Source organism: Rana temporaria, chromosome 1 (genome assembly GCF_905171775.1).
Source record: "Rana temporaria chromosome 1, aRanTem1.1, whole genome shotgun sequence".
NCBI lineage: Eukaryota > Metazoa > Chordata > Amphibia > Anura > Ranidae > Rana > Rana temporaria.
This window is the reverse complement of record NC_053489.1, coordinates 685,426,116-685,442,989: the sequence shown is the minus strand read 5'-3', so window position 1 is coordinate 685,442,989 and position 16,874 is coordinate 685,426,116. Positions and strand designations below refer to the sequence as shown.

The window sequence follows — 16,874 nt, the reverse complement described above, 5'->3', positions numbered from 1 at the left end:
CGCTTTTTTGAATTGAATTACTGAAATAAATGAACTTTTTGATGATGTTCTAATTTTATGAGATGCGCCCGTGGAAAATGTTTGAGAGTTCTAAGTAATTTTTCAGCAAAAAAAAAGATTTTTACATGTAAACACAAAGTGTCAGAAAAGTAAAAAAAAAAGATTTTACCTAAACAATAAAGTTCCTTCACGCGGTGGGCGGTGGGCGGCGACCGCCGTCTGTTCTCAGCAGAGCGTGATTCCCCCACATCTTGTGATTTATAACAGATCTGAGTTCCTTCCTCTTCTGATACAGTAAATCCTCCTCAGTTCTCATTGTTCCGATAAATGGGACCAACATGACCGACGCCGTCACCTACGCCGACCTCCGATTCGGTGACTTTGCGCTGAAGGAAGCCAAGCACGGCGGTAAATATTATAACCTATATTTATTCAGTGTTTTGTTATTATGTCAGCTGAGCTAATTCTGTATTTCTGCCCTTTAGAGTTCAGTAGAAAACCCCAAACACAGATTATCCAATAAGGGCTGAGTTCCAAATGTCAGACCGATCAATCAGAGAACCCAGTGGCGGCTGGTGCTCAAATTTTTTGGGGGGGGCACAAACAAAAAAAAAATATTGCAGCCTCACTGTGCCCATCAAATGCAGCCACTGTGCCATCAATTGTCACTACTGTGCCATGCCATCAAACGCAGCCACTGTGCCCCTCAATTGTCGCCACTGTGCCCCTCAATTGTCGCCACTGTGCCAATTGTCACCACTGTGCCCTTTAATTGTCGCCACTGTGCCCATTGTTGCCACTGTGCCCATTGTTGCCACTGTGCCCTTTAATCGTTGACACTGTGCCCATTGTCACCACTGTGCCCTTTGTCACCACTGTGTCCTTTGTCACCACTGTGCATGTCACTGTGCCCTTTAATTGATGCCACTGTGCCCTTTGTCACCACTGTGCCCTTTGTCACCACTGTGCATGTCACTGTGCCCTTTAATTGATGCCACTGTGCCCTTTGTCGCCACTGTGCCCTTTGTCACCACTGTGCATGTCACTGTGCCCTTTAATTGATGCCACTGTGCCCTTTGTCGCCACTGTGCCCTTTGTCACCACTGTACCTATTGATGCCACTGTACCCATTGATGACACTGTGCCCTTTGTCGCCTCTGTGCCCATTGTTGCCGCTGTGCCCTGTAAAATGCACTTACCTTTCTGCTTCCATGTCCCTCGATGTCCTCTGCCGCCCTCGATGACGCTTCAGCCAATCAGGTTACCGAATCGGTGAACCTGATTGGCTGAGACGGCCGTCAGTCTTATCCAAGGGACGCAGCCCCCCTACGTTCCGAGGATAAGACATCCGGGGAGCCGAGGGGCTGCACAGCCAACCAGCTGCCGTTATTCAGGTATCCGGCGCCCTATGTGCGGCTATCTGAATAGACCAGCGGCAGCTGGCCACAATAACATACATTCATGCAATGTTTGTGCAATATTTGCGAGAGCCGGCGGCGCTGCAGAAAGACATTCTAAATATCTTAAAGGGCCCGTTTATTTTTTTTGTTTTTTTATGACTACAGGGGGGGGGGGGGGGGGGCGGCGCCCGGGTGCCCCTATGGACGGGCCGCCACTGAGAGAACCACCATTGATGGTCCTGACAACTGTAACCTGGTGGACGTTGTAAGCTGATTGGTTGTTAATTCTCAGAAACTTTAATGCAAATCAGCTAAATATCGTAGATCGCAGGGGCATCCGAATAAAAGGTGATCAATGTCATAGCAGCCTGGACCACTATGGTGCTTTCATGGGTGACCAATGGCCATTTCATTAGGGCTACCCAATGCACCACAATGGGCGAAAAGTCATGTAGGCAGCATTTTTCGGCAAAACACACTGCAATGTGCCGGAACGCCCATCCATTGGCAAGGTGTGCGTCGCCGAGGATTAATGGGCTCTTACAGTCTACTTTCTTTGTAAAGCAGCGGCGGGGCGTCCATAAAGGGCGCACGGGCGACGCCCCCCTCTCTCTTGTCACCCCTCTCTCACCATAGATAGATTCATGTGTTGCATGAATCTATCTATGGTCGCCGCTGCCGCCCCCTATTCAGGTTTCGGGTCCCTTTGTCGGGCACCGGGCACCTGAATTAAAGCAGCATTTTTTACAGCACCTGATTAGAGCTGTAGGATCTAATAGGCGTCCAAAATGGACGCTGTGATTGGACGTCTGATAGAGAGGATGGGAAAAGACATCGAGGAGCGTGGACATGGAGGACGCCACCGTGACCCGCTGCAAACCAGGTAAGTCCCGGGCGATGCACACTGGCAGCATTTGATGGGCACAGTGGCGGCAATTGATGGGCATACTGCCAGCAATTTCTGGGGCACAGTAGCAGCAATTGATGGGGCACAGTAGCGGCAATTGATAGGCACACTGGCAGCAACTGATGGGCGCACTGGGTATAGTAGCTGCGTTTTATGGTACAGTGGCGGCAATTCATGGGCACAGTGGCTGCGCTTGATGGGCACAGTGGCTGCGCTTGATGGGCACAGTGGCTGCGCTTGATGGGTACAGTAGCTGTGCTTGATGGGCACCGTGGCTGCGCTTGATGGGCACAGTGGCTGCGTTTGATGGGCACAGTGGCTGCGCTTGATGGGTACAGTGGCTGCGCTTGATGGGCACAGTGGCTGCGCTTGATGGGCACTGTAACGGACACATGCATGCTGCCGAGACAGTTATAATCTTCGTGCAGGGGGACTACAAGGAACTGCATGGCTTGTCACAAGTGGATGTACCACATTGTATTCTGAGCACAAAGGGTTAATTGGACAAGTCTCTTTCATTGCTGGAATGCTAATGTTCCCTTCGCATAGATAATGAACCCTCTTTTGTGTGCAGGTAAACAGCCCCCCTGTGAGGTGTATGCTGATGGGGATTATGTGTGAGTGATAATTGTTTTAAAGGTTAATTGAATTCTATGTGCCTGGCCAGGAAATGTTAAGTGGGGTGAGGTGCCGAAGCGGCTAGAAACTGGCCAAGTGATTAATTCAAGGAGATGTCATTGTTCTTGTAACAGTTGTAGGCAGATATAAGCAGGTGAAATATGCCAAATAAAGTCAGTCTGCTTGACCCTTCAAACGTAGCACGTCTCGTTTCTTGGAAGGGCGTTCGATGGGATATACCGGCGGTACCTGCATATCATAACTTGTCAGCAAAAAGGACGTCTCCAACGGCCGATACCCCTCACTACCAGTGGGTAGCCGTTACATTGGTTGGCAGTAGTGGGATGGTCCTTTTATCCAAAGAGCAAGTTCTGAATGGAGTCGCAGTACGCCAGGCTGAAAAGATCCACACTGAAAGATCTATTGGAGATTCGTGGTAGGAGCGCCAGCAACAGACCACGGAGGGAGCTGATAGCTGACCTGCTGGAGCTGGACGAAATGGATGGATCCATGGAAGGAACGGAGCCCCTTGCACCGGTCAGCGAGGAAGATGTAATTACTGGGATTGTACAGCGGAGATTATCCTTGTATCCAGAAACGTCCATGGAACTAATCAACCAGCTTTTCCGGGAAGCAAGGGAGGAGAAACAAACGAAGAGGGGACAAGAACTGGAACTGGTAAGAGCGAGACAGCCCATTACACCTGCAGTTCCTACCCCCCCACCTGCTGCTACAGGAAAGAAAATACCGTTCACTGCATTTAAAGCTTTTGTAGAAAGTGAGGAGGAAATCGATGGATATTTGGCGGACTTTGAGAGGCAGTGCTCACTACACCAGGTACCACCAGACCAATGGGTCACTATTTTGTCGGGGAAATTGTCGGGCAAAGCCAATGAAGCCTTTCGGGCTCTCGCCCCAGAGGATATTTTACAATACCAGCAAGTTAAAAAGGCGCTGCTAACCCGATACGCCGTAACTCCAGAAGCCTACCGCCGTCGCTTCCGGGAGTCCAAGAAGAAGGCTGTGGACTCCCACATGGAATGGGCAAACCAGTTAGAAAGGGTGGCATCCCATTGGGTCCAAGGGTGCACGGCCAACACCGGGGAGGAAGTATTACAGCTGTTCCTAATGGAACATTTCTTCCAAGACCTGGCCGCAGACATACAAGACTGGGTACGAGATCGCCGTCCCGCTAACTTAAACGAGGCGGCTCGGCTAGCAGATGAGTACGCGGAGACAAGGAAAGTAAGCCAGGGTACTATGCGGCTGGCTCAGAAGGTGGTACCGCGTACTCCAACCGTCACCCCACGCCCAGAGTTTCGGGCTCCAGTCCCACCAGGACCACCACGTCCTCAGGGGCCTAACAACTACCCCCGGGATTCGTCTAGGGTGACGTGCCATCACTGCAGCAACACGGGACATATTGCTCGTTATTGCCCTCTAAGAGCTACAAATAACAATTGGAGACGTACAACACCCAACACAGAAGTCACTCCATCACGTCCCTCTGCGGCCCACTGCCTGGAGACCGAGGGGGGCCCGGAGGAATGTCTGGGGATTTTGTATGAGGCAGACCCAATACAAGCTGCCTCCCCAGATAACCGTCAGCATCACCGTCAGGAGGTACGGGTGAATGGACAAGTAGCACAAGGCTTAAGAGATACCGGGGCCACTATCACTCTGGTTCAAAAACATCTGGTAAAGCCAGAGAACCTCTCCACTCGTACAGTTGCCGTCCGGGTCGCAGGGGGCGCTGTATTCCGCTTACCCACCGCCCGGGTGCACTTAGACTGGGGAGTCGGGTCAGGAAAGACCACCGTTGGTATCATGGACAACCTACCGGCCGAGGTTGTGCTGGGCAACGACATTGGCCCTCTGACTTCGGCGTATCTACCTACACCTGATGCAGCTTGCCCCGTGACCACCCGCTCACAGACCCGTATCACAGATGATCCTACAACAGGCCAGGAGACCCAGGTAAGCCAAGAACAGACATGTAACCCCACTACGGTAGAGAGACCCATAGCTTGGGACACCCCAGAGGAATTTGGGAGGGAAACTAGGGAGGACTCCACCCTTCAAAAGTATCGAGAATTAGCAGACAGTAGAGGGGATGAGCGGGAACGTTTTATATGGGAGGGTGACAGGTTATACAGATTGACTGAAGGCAGAAAGAGAGGCGGTGTCCCTTCGCAAAAGCGCCAACTAGTGGTACCCAGAAAGTATAGGGTTGGAACTTCTCCGAATCGGCCACGACATTCCGTTGGCAGGGCACCTAGGGGGTAACCGCACCACCTACAGGATCACCCAGACTTTCTTTTGGCCAGGGATCTCGAAGGATGTGCGACGTTACTGCAGCACCTGTGACGTATGCCAACGGGTAGGAAAAAGAGGGGACCACCCTAAGGCTCGACTGTCACCTATGCCCGTGATCGAGGAACCGTTTAGCAGGGTAGCAGTCGACCTAGTGGGACCTCTACCTAACCCCAGTCCCTCAGGTAAGAAATACATTCTTACCGTAGTAGACTATGCTACCCGCTACCCGGAGGCCGTCGCTCTGACGAATATTCAGGCGGACACTGTTGCCAGTGCGCTCGTCGGGATATTCACCCGAGTGGGGTTCCCTCAGGAAATCCTGTCCGACCGAGGGACCCAGTTTACCGCAGACCTAACCCAACAGTTATGGAAGGTCTGCGGTATTAAGACCCTGCTTAGTTCATCGTACCACCCTCAGACCAACGGTCTCTGTGAACGCTTAAATGGTACCCTCAAGCAATTGCTGCGGACCTTTACGGCGGAATACAGAGACTGGGAGCGATTTTTGCCGCACCTCTTGTTTGCCTATCGAGAGGTACCGCAGGAATCCACAGGGTTCTCTCCCTTCGAGCTGCTCTATGGACGGAGAGTGCGAGGCCCCCTCGACCTCATCCGGGAGCACTGGGAGGGCGAGACAGAACATGAAGGTGTCCCCATTGTGCCATATGTGCTGGAAATGCGGGACCGCATGGAACATTTAGCTCGGATGGCACGGGACCATCTCCAAGCGGCCCAGGGACGACAGAAACACTGGTACGACCGGGGCGCCCGTCAGAGAACGTTTCAAGTGGGCCAGAAGGTGCTGGTGCTTAGGCCTGTCAAAGGGAATAAGCTCCAGACCTCATGGCAGGGCCCTTACAAAGTGGTAGCGCAAGTCTGCGATACTACATATGTAATCGCCAGCAGCCAAGATGAAAGGGTCCAGAAATCCTTTCATGTAAACTTATTAAAAGAGTATCAGGAAAGACCAGAGGATGTAGCAGCCATATGTATCCCAGCCACTGAAGACCCCGACAGCTTACCCATCCCAGATCTATTAGCAGATTCGGAAACCTAAGACTCTGCTCAATACGATACAGCTAGGGGAGCGGTTACCTCCCGCAGAAAAGGGACAGATGCGACAATTGATAACTGAGAAAGGACTGACATTTTCCCAGGAGCCCGGGTACACTCTCTTAGCGACTCACTACGTAGAGACCCCAGGACAAAACCCGCTCAGACAGACTCCCTACAGAATCCCTGAGGCAGTAAAAGAGGAGATGAGGAAGGAAATACAAGAAATGTTAAGACTGGGGATCATAGAACCATCTGACAGCCCCTGGGCCTCGCCCGTTGTCCTAGTACCCAAAAAGGACGGAACAACCCGATTCTGTGTCGATTACCGACGCCTCAATGACAGAACCGTGACAGATGCCTACCCCATGCCCCGAGTAGACGAGCTATTAGATCGTATTGCCAGGGGACGTTATCTGACCACAATCGATCTGTGCAAAGGGTATTGGCAGATTCCCCTGGCCAAAGAGGCTATCCCTAAGTCGGCATTTGTCACCCCATTTGGCTTATTCCAGTTCAAGGTCATGCCATTTGGGATGAAGAACGCCCCAGCCACATTTCAGCGCTTAGTGGACCGCCTCCTTGATGGCTTCCAGGATTTTGCTTGCGCGTACCTGGATGACATTGCGATCTATAGTGAGACTTGGGGGGAACACTTGAGGCATGTTGAGGCTGTACTGGATCAGATTAGGGCCGCGGGCCTAACCCTGAAGCCAGAAAAATGTAATTTTGGGATGGCAGAAGTCCAGTACTTGGGACACAGAGTGGGGTGTGGGAAACAACGACCAGAACCCGCTAAGGTTGAGGCTGTAGCCAATTGGCCAACTCCCCACACTAAGACCCAGGTATTGGCATTTCTAGGGACAGCGGGGTATTACAGAAAATTTGTCCCTGACTATAGTACCATTGCCAAACCCCTGACGGATTTGACCAAAAAGAATTTGCCTAGAGTAGTCCTGTGGTCTCCCGCCTGTGAAACAGCATTCCAAACCTTGAAACAAGCATTGATCAACGCACCTGTCCTATCTGCCCCCGTCCCTAACAAAAGATTTGTCGTTCATACAGATGCGTCCATGTATGGACTGGGGGCAGTTCTAAGCCAGATCGGGGAGGATGGAGGAGAACACCCTGTCGCGTACCTGAGTAGAAAACTATTACCCAGGGAAGTGAGCTACGCGGCCGTGGAAAAGGAATGTTTAGCCCTGGTTTGGGCCTTAAAGAAGCTCATACCCTACCTGTATGGTCAGGAATTCACCCTGATCACGGACCATAACCCACTAGTATGGCTGAACCGAGTAGCCGGAGATAATGGGCGCTTGCTAAGATGGAGCTTGGCCCTACAACCCTACAATTTTTCTATCCAATACCGCCCTGGCAGATTCAATGGGAATGCCGACGGCCTGTCCAGGCAAACTGAACTTTTACCCTAACAGCAGACCGGACATCCCCAAGTTGATCCGAAAAAGATCAATCCGGGTCTGCCGGAGTGTTCCACAAAGGGGGAGTAGTGTAACGGACATATGCCTGCTGCCGGGACAGTTATAATCTTCGTGCAGGGGGACTACAAGGAACTGCATGGCTTGTCACAAGTGGATGTACCACATTGTATTCTGAGCACAAAGGGTTAATTGGACAAGTCTCTTTCATTGCTGGAATGCTAATGTTCCCTTCGCATAGATAATGAACCCTCTTTTGTGTGCAGGTAAACAGCCCCCCTGTGAGGTGTATGCTGATGGGGATTATGTGTGAGTGATAATTGTTTTAAAGGTTAATTGAATTCTATGTGCCTGGCCAGGAAATGTTAAGTGGGGTGAGGTGCCGAAGCGGCTAGAAACTGGCCAAGTGATTAATTCAAGGAGATGTCATTGTTCTTGTAACAGTTGTAAGCAGATATAAGCAGGTGAAATATGCCAAATAAAGTCAGTCTGCTTGACCCTTCAAATGTAGCACGTCTCGTTTCTTGGAAGGGCGTTCGATGGGATATACCGGCGGTACCTGCATATCATAACTTGTCAGCAAAAAGGACGTCTCCAACGGCCGATACCCCTCACTACCAGTGGGTAGCCGTTACAAGCACAGTATCTGCATTTGATGGGCACAGTGGCTGCACTTGATGGGCACAGTGGCTGCGCTTGTTGGGCACAGTAGCTGCGCTTGATGGGCACAGTGGCTGCGCTTGATGGGCACAGTAGCTGCGCTTGATGGGCACAGTGGCTGCGCTTGTTGGGCACAGTAGCTGCGCTTGATGGGCACAGTGGCTGCGCTTGATGGGCACAGTGGCTGCACTTGATGGGCACAGTATCTGCATTTGATGGGCACAGTGGCTGAGCTTGATGGGCACAGTATCTGCATTTGATGGGCACAGTGGCTGCGTTTGATGGGCACAGTGGCTGTGCTTGATGGGCACAGTATCTGCGTTTGATGGGCACAGTGGCTGAGCTTGATGGACACAGTATCTGCATTTGATGGGCAAAGTGGCTGCGTTTGATGGGCACAGTGGCTGCGCTTGATGGGCACAGTATCTGCGTTTGATGGGCACAGTGGCTGAGCTTGATGGGCACAGTATCTGCATTTGATAGGCACAGTGGCTGCGTTTGATGGGCACAGTGGCTGCGTTTGATGGGCACAGTGGCTGCGCTTGATGGGCACAGTAGCTGCGCTTGATGGGCACAGTGGCTGAGCTTGATGGGCACAGTATCTGCATTTGATAGGCACAGTGGCTGCGTTTGATGGGCACAGTGGCTGCGTTTGATGGGCACAGTGGCTGCGCTTGATGGGCACAGTGGTGGCATTTGATGGGCACAGTGGCTGCAATTGATGAGATTTTTTTCAGTTTGTTTGCGCCCCACCCAAAAAAAAATTGAGCACCAGCCGCCACTGTTGTAAAGCAGCTGTCCCCTGCCAGCATGCTGTTAAAAAGGACCACTGGAAGCAGTGGTCTCTCTGCAGAGGTCCAACAAACCCTGATGGAGCTCTCCAATCAGCTAACCTGCTGATTCACAACGGGCGTGTTGAAGACTTTGGACATTTGATGCACCTGGAATGATTGGAACGTTCCTTGGGCTTTGTGGGAAAATGCACATTCCTTTACCTTCCTCACATTGTCTGACTGAATGGAGATCTGAATTCCCTAAGCCGATGTTCCTCAAGTAGCCCCAACAGGTCATGTTTTTAGGATTTCCCTCAGATGAAAACGGCTGTGGTGATCACTAAGGCAGTGAAACCGATCAAATCACCTGTGCGAAATAATGGAAGGCCTGAAAACATGACCTGTTGGGGGTACTTGAGGAGTGGAGTGGAGAAACATCGCCCTACGCCAGTGATGGAGAACCTCGGCACCCCAGATGTTTTGGAACCACATTTCCCATGATGCTCAGGCACTCTGCAGTGTAGTTGAGCATCATGGGAAATGTAGTTCCAAAACATCTGGGGTGCCGAGGTTCTTCATCATTGGCTTAGGGCGATGTTTCTGCCCTAAGCCACCCAATAGGATCAGATATCAGATACACTAAACTATGTGAACCCCTCTCCTATGACTGAGTTCCTCCAGGGAGTGGTCTGGGCAATCCTCCATCATACAAAGACAATTGTGCTCTTCCAGCCTCGTGGTAACAGTTTGGTGGAGACCCCTTTCTGTTCCACCATGACTGTCCCCCCCCCCCCCCCCCGTGTACACAGCCAGCTCCATAAAGACACAGTGTGATCAGATTGAAGGAACTCGGGTGTCCTGCACAGAGCCCTGACCTCAACCCTACTGAACATCTTTGGGATGAATTGGAATGCCAATGATGAGCCAGGTCTTCTCATCCAACATCAGAACCTGACCTCACAAATGCTCCAAAACCTTGTAGAAAGCCTTCCTTGTAGAGTGGAAGGGGAAAACTCCATATTTATGGCCATGGGGGTGGAATGGAATAGGTGATGGCAACTCCAAATTAGCAGCCATGGGGGGGGGGGGGGGTATCTCCATACTAATGGACATGGGGGAGGGGGACTTCTTATTAACATCGGATAGTTGCATCTAGTTCAACAAATAAGGGCCCTGGGGGTTCAACTCAATATTAATAGCCATGGGGGGGGGGGGGCAATTCTATGTTAATGGTCATGGAAGTGCAACTCAACATCAGTGGCAATGCAGGGCAACTCTATATTAATAACCATGAGGGGCAACTCTAAATAAAGTGGTTATAAAGGCTCAGCGGAGCTCCGCTTTAATGGCAATGGGTGAGGGAACTCCTTATTAATGACCATGGGGGTGAGGGAACTCCATATTAATAGCTATGGAGGGGAAACTCCATAGCCATGGAGTGGGGGGGGGGGGTGTAACGCTTTATGAATGGCCATGTGGGGGTTACCACTCCATAAAATTGTGTCCCGGTGATGTGTCCCCGTGATGTGTCCCCATTATGCGTCCCCATGATGTGTCCCCGTGACGTGTCCCCGTGATGTGTCCCCGTGATGTGTCCCCGTGATGTGTCCCCATTATGCGTCCCCATGATGTGTCCCCGTGACGTGTCCCCGTGATGTGTCCCCGTGATGTATCCCCGTAATGTATCCCGGTGATGTACCCCCGTGATGTGTCCCCATTATGCGTCCCCATGATGTGTCCCCGTGATGTGTCCCCGTGATGTGTCCCTGTGATGTGTCCCCGTGATGTGTCCCCGTGATGTGTCCCAGTTATGTGTCCCCGTGATGTGTCCCTGTGATGTGTCCCCGTGATGTATCCCAGTTATGTGTCCCCGTGATGTGTCCCCGTGATGTGTCCCCGTGATGTATCCCTGTGATGTGTCCCCATTATGTGTCCCCATGATGTGTCCCCGTGATGTATCCCGGTGATGTACCCCTGTGATGTGTCCCGGTGATGTGTCCCCGTGATGTATCCCAGTTATGTGTCCCCGTGATGTGTCCCCGTGATGTGTCCCCGTGATGTGTCCCTGTGATGTGTCCCCGTGATGTATCCCAGTTATGTGTCCCCGTGATGTGTCCCCGTGATGTGTCCCCGTGATGTGTCCCTGTGATGTGTCCCTGTGATGTATCCCAGTTATGTGTCCCCGTGATGTGTCCCCGTGATGTGTCCCCGTGATGTGTCCCCGTGATGTATCCCTGTGATGTGTCCCCATGATGTGTCCCCGTAATGTATCCCTGTGATGTGTCCCGGTGATGTGTCCCGGTGATGTGTCCCCGTGATGTGTCCCTGTGATGTATCCCCGCGATGCGTCCCGGGATGTGTCCCCGTGATGTATCCCCGTGATGTGTTCCCATGATGTGTCCCCGTGATGTATCCCCGTGATGTGTCCCCGTGATGTGTCCCTGTGATGTGTCCCCGGGATGTGTCCCCGTGATGTGTCCCTGTGATGTGTCCCGGTGATGTGTCCCTGTGATGTGTCCCCGTGATGTGTCCCTGTGATGTATCCCCTTGATGTGTCCCTGTGATGTGTCCCCGTGATGTATCTCTGTGATGTGTCCCCACGATGCGTCCCGGGATGTGTCCCCATGATGTATCCCCGTGATGTGTCCCTGTGATGTGTCCCCGTGATGTGTCCCTGTGATGTGTCCCGGTGATGTGTCCTGGTGATGTGTCCCGGTGATCTGTCCCGGTGATGTGTCCCGGTGATGTGTCCCGGTGAAGTGTCCCGGTGAAGTGTCCCTGTGATGTGTCCTGGTGATGTGTCCCGGTGATGTGTCCCGATGATGTGTCCCGGTGATGTGTCCCGGTGATGTGTCCCGGTGATGTGTCCCTGTGATGTGTCCCCGTGATGTGTCCCCGTGATGTGTCCCGTGATGTGTCCCTGTGATGTGTCCCCGTGATGTGTCCCCGTGATGTGTCCCGGTGATGTGTCCCGGTGATGTGTCCCGATGATGTATCCCTGTGATGTGTCCCCGTTATGTGTCCCCGTGATGTGTCCCCGTGATGTATCTCCGTGATGTGTCCCGGTGATGTGTCCCGATGATGTATCCCTGTGATGTATCTCCGTGATGTGTCCCCGTGATGTGTCCCGTGATGTGTCCCTGTGATGTGTCCCCGTGATGTGTCCCCGTGATGTGTCCCGGTGATGTGTCCCGGTGATGTGTCCCGATGATGTATCCCTGTGATGTGTCCCCGTTATGTGTCCCCGTGATGTGTCCCCGTGATGTATCTCCGTGATGTGTCCCGGTGATGTGTCCCGATGATGTATCCCTGTGATGTATCTCCGTTATGTGTCCCCGTGATGTGTCCCGTGATGTGTCCCTGTGATGTGTCCCCGTTATGTGTCCCCGTGATGTGTCCCCGTGATGTATCTCCGTGATGTGTCCCCGTGATGTGTCCCGTGATGTGTCCCGTGATGTGTCCCTGTGATGTGTCCCCGTGATGTGTCCCCGTGATGTGTCCCCGTGATGTGTCCCCGTGATGTGTCCCGTGATGTGTCCCTGTGATGTGTCCCCGTGATGTGTCCCCGTGATGTGTCCCCGTGATGTGTCCCCGTGATGTGTCCCGGTGATGTGTCCCGTGATGTGTCCCGGTGATGTGTCCCGGTGATGTGTCCCGGTGATGTGTCCCTGTGATGTGTCCCCGGGATGTATCCCCGTGATGTATCTCGGTGATGTGTCCCGGTGATGTGTCCCGGTGATGTGTCCCGGTGATGTGTCCTGGTGATGTGTCCCGGTGATGTGTCCCGATGATGTGTCCCGGTCATGTGTCCCGGTGATGTGTCCCTGTGATGTGTCCCTGTGATGTGTCCTGGTGATGTGTCCCGGTGATGTGTCCCGATGATGTGTCCCGGTCATGTGTCCCGGTGATGTGTCCCGGTGATGTGTCCCGATGATGTATCCCTGTGATGTGTCCCCGTGATGTGTCCCGTGATGTGTCCCCGTGATGTGTCCCGTGATGTGTCCCCGTGATGTGTCCTGTGATGTGTCCCCGTGATGTATCTCTGTGATGTGTCCCGGGATGTGTCCCTGTGATGTACCCCCGCGATGTGTCCCCGCGATGTGTCCCCGTGATGTATCCCGGTGATATGTTCCCGTTATGCGTCCCCGTGATGTGTTCCGGTGATGTGTCCCCGCAAAGTGTCCCCGTTATGTGTCCCCGTGATGTATCCCCGTGATGTGTCCTGGTGATGTGTCCTGGTGATGTGTCCCCGTGATGTATCCCCGTGATGTGTCCCCATGATGTGTCCCCGTGATGTATCTCTGTGATGTGTCCCCGTGATGTGTCCCCGTGATGTATCCCCATAATGTATCCCGGTGATCTGTCCCGGTGATGTGTCCCGATGATGTGTCCCTGTGATGTGTCCCGGTGATGTGTCCCGGTGATCTGTCCCGGTGATGTGTCCCGATGATGTATCCCTGTGATGTGTCCCCGTGATGTGTCCCCGTGATGTGTCCCCGTGATGTGTCCCCGTGATGTGTCCCGTGATGTGTCCCCGTGATGTGTCCCTGTGATGTGTCCCTGTGATGTGTCCCCGTGATGTGTCCCCGTGATGTGTCCCGTGATGTGTCCCCGTGATGTGTCCCGTGATGTGTCCCGTGATGTGTCCCTGTGATGTGTCCCCGTGATGTGTCCCTGTGATGTGTCCCTGTGATGTGTCCCCGTGATGTGTCCCGGTGATGTGTCCCGTGATGTGTCCCGGTGATGTGTCCCTGTGATGTGTCCCCGTGATGTGTCCCCGGGATGTGTCCCCGTGATGTGTCCCCGTGATGTATCTCGGTGATGTGTCCCGGTGATGTGTCCCGGTGATGTGTCCCTGTGATGTGTCCCCGTGATGTGTCCTGGTGATGTGTCCCGGTGATGTGTCCCGGTGATGTGTCCCTGTGATGTGTCCCGGTGATGTATCTCCGTGATGTGTCCCGATGATGTATCCCTGTGATGTGTCCCCGTGATGTGTCCCGTGATGTGTCCCCGTGATGTGTCCCGTGATGTGTCCCGTGATGTGTCCCCGTGATGTATCTCTGTGATGTGTCCCGGGATGTGTCCCTGTGACGTACCCCCGCGATGTGTCCCCGCGATGTGTCCCCGTGATGTATCCCGGTGATATGTTCCCGTTATGCGTCCCCGTGATGTGTTCCGGTGATGTGTCCACCGTGATGTATCCCCGCAAAGTGTCCCCGTGATGTGTCCCCGTGATGTGTCCTGGTGATGTGTCCCTGTGATGTGTCCCCGTGATGTATCTCCGTGATGTGTCCCCATGATGTGTCCCCGTGATGTATCTGTTATACCTGAAGGGTTTCACATGTACTGGCACTTTAAGGCTGGCTCCACCCAGCAGCGATGACAAGGGTCAAGGGGCATAGTAGCCATCTTAGAGAGACCACATGTAGGAAGCAGAGAGATATGTAATGTCCTGAGATGCATGTTGCAGTGTACAGGCTGTACTGAATAAACATCCATTGTTCCAGCCCAGAGTCTTGTCTTCCTCACAACACAGAGGATATAACAGTGGCGACGAGGATGGGATTTACAAAGTGTCTATCATTCTGAGAGAGAGACAAAGACATTGTGGATTGTCACCTGGATAAAAGCAATCACAGATCCCAGCAGGAAAATGTCATTAATCGGGACATTAAGTGAGTTTGGAGAACAGACATCTTGGAGTTCCTGGGTTGAGAGGCTGGAACAGTATTTCAGTGCAAATGCCATCCCAGACAACAGGCAAGTAGCAGTGTTTCTGACAGTGGTTGGGGCCAAAACATATGACACTCTGAGGGATCTGCTTTCCCCTGTAAAACCAGCAGCTAAGACATTGGCAGAGCTGCTGACACTGCTAGAGAATCACTTCCAGCCTAAACCATTAGAAATTGCAGAAAGATTTCGCTTCTATCAAAGGCAGCAGCAGACAGGTGAAGAGATTAAAGCTTATGTGCTCGCCCTTCGCAGACTAGCCTCGACCTGTTCTTTTGGGGACTACCTACCTACTGCACTGAGAGATAAGTTTGTCATGGGACTGAATTGTGAGTCAACACAAAAGAGACTGTTAACAGAGAAAGACCTTACCCTTACAAAGGCAATTGAGATAGCTTCAGTGATGGAAATGGCTGTGAAAGATACAGAGGAATTGAACCCCCAGAGCAGAAGGGAAGAGGTGAAGCAGGAAGTTTTCAGAACAGCAGTCAAGCCAACTGCTGCAAACTGGAAATACAGACCCCCACCAAGCCGGGAGTCAGCTTGCTACCGTTGTGGCAATACAGACCATGACCACAAAGTCTGCCGGTTTAAGGATCAGACCTGTCATAATTGCGGTAGGACCGGCCATCTGAAACGAGTTTGCCGTAGCAAGAAGGTGCGAGATAAACAACCTCTGAACCCCAAGACTAAGACATATATGGTGGGAAGATATACATCATCATCTGAGTCAGAGGATGAGGAAATGCTCCACAGGTTAGACATACATCATATGCATTCAGCACCCTCCGCAATGACTGTAGATGTAACCGTTGAGGGAAAGAAACTCAGGATGGATGTAGACACAGGAGCAGCAGTTTCAGTTATCACCCAGAAACAATGGAGACAACTTCAGACCCGAAAAACTGTCCGCCCAACACCAATCAAACTGCAGACATACTCAAAACAGATACTCCACCCACTGGGTTACGCAAAAGTAAAGGTATTGTACAAGAGTCAGACAAAGAGACTGCCATTATATATCCTAGAAAATGGGGGACCCCCTCTCTTTGGGAGAGACTGGATTGCTCACTTTGGTATGCCAGACATCGCCATAAGTCCCTGTAACACCGTTACCATTCCATTAGGAGATAATGAGGGATGGGTGGTGTCCCTGAAGCAGCGGTTCCCAAAGATTTTTGATGACCAGTTGGGAAAAATAAAGCATGACTGTGTGAGACTCAAGCTGAAACCCAACGCTCAGCCTAAGTTCTTCAAAGCTCGGACAGTACCTTTCGCACTCCGAGCAGGTGTGGAAGCAGAACTAAGTCGGCTGGAGGAACAAGGTGTCATCTCAAAGGTAGAGCACAGCGAGTGGGCATCACCAGTTGTACCGGTAAAGAAATCGAATGGGGACTTGCGCATTTGTGGCGATTTCCGCATGGCACTGAACTCTCAACTGGAAATAGACCAGTATCCCCTACCCAGAGTAGATGACATTTTTGCCTCTCTTGCAGGAGGTCAAAAGTTCACCAAGCTTGATCTCAAACAAGCATATTTACAGTTTGAGGTCCATCCTTCTTCCCGCAAGTTTCTGACCATCAACACCCACAAGGGACTGTATCAATATAATCGGATGGTGTTTGGGGTAGCCTCTGCCCCAGCCATTTGGCAACGAAAAATGGATGAGATTTTGGCGGACATTCCTTTCACTCAGTGCCTGCTAGATGACATGCTCATTACAGGTCGGACCGACCAGGAACACAAGCAGAATGTGGAGCTTGTGTTGGCGAGACTCCAAGAACAGGGCCTGAAAGTGAACTTAGCAAAATGCCAATTCATGGTGCCTAAATTGGAGTTTTGTGGCCACCTTGTGGATGCAGAAGGTATACACACCACGGAAGCCAAGGTTGATGCTTTAGTCAAAGCTCCAGCCCCAACCAACGTCCAGCAGCTGCGATCATACCTTGGCTTGCTGAACTATTACCACAAATTCCTGCCA

At 52.0% G+C, this 16,874-nt stretch overlaps 1 protein-coding gene across 1 annotated transcript in view; it reads left to right on the top strand.

Moving 5' to 3' along the window:
- Positions 1-282: 282 nt before the first annotated feature.
- LOC120924713 (C-type lectin domain family 12 member B-like) overlaps positions 283-16,874 on the top strand; it is a 53,916-nt gene continuing 37,324 nt past the window's right edge. The window contains exon 1 of the mRNA XM_040335728.1: positions 283-408. Coding sequence (XP_040191662.1) covers positions 339-408 — 70 coding nt within the window. The 5' untranslated portion in view covers positions 283-338. The remainder of the gene's footprint in view (positions 409-16,874) is intronic.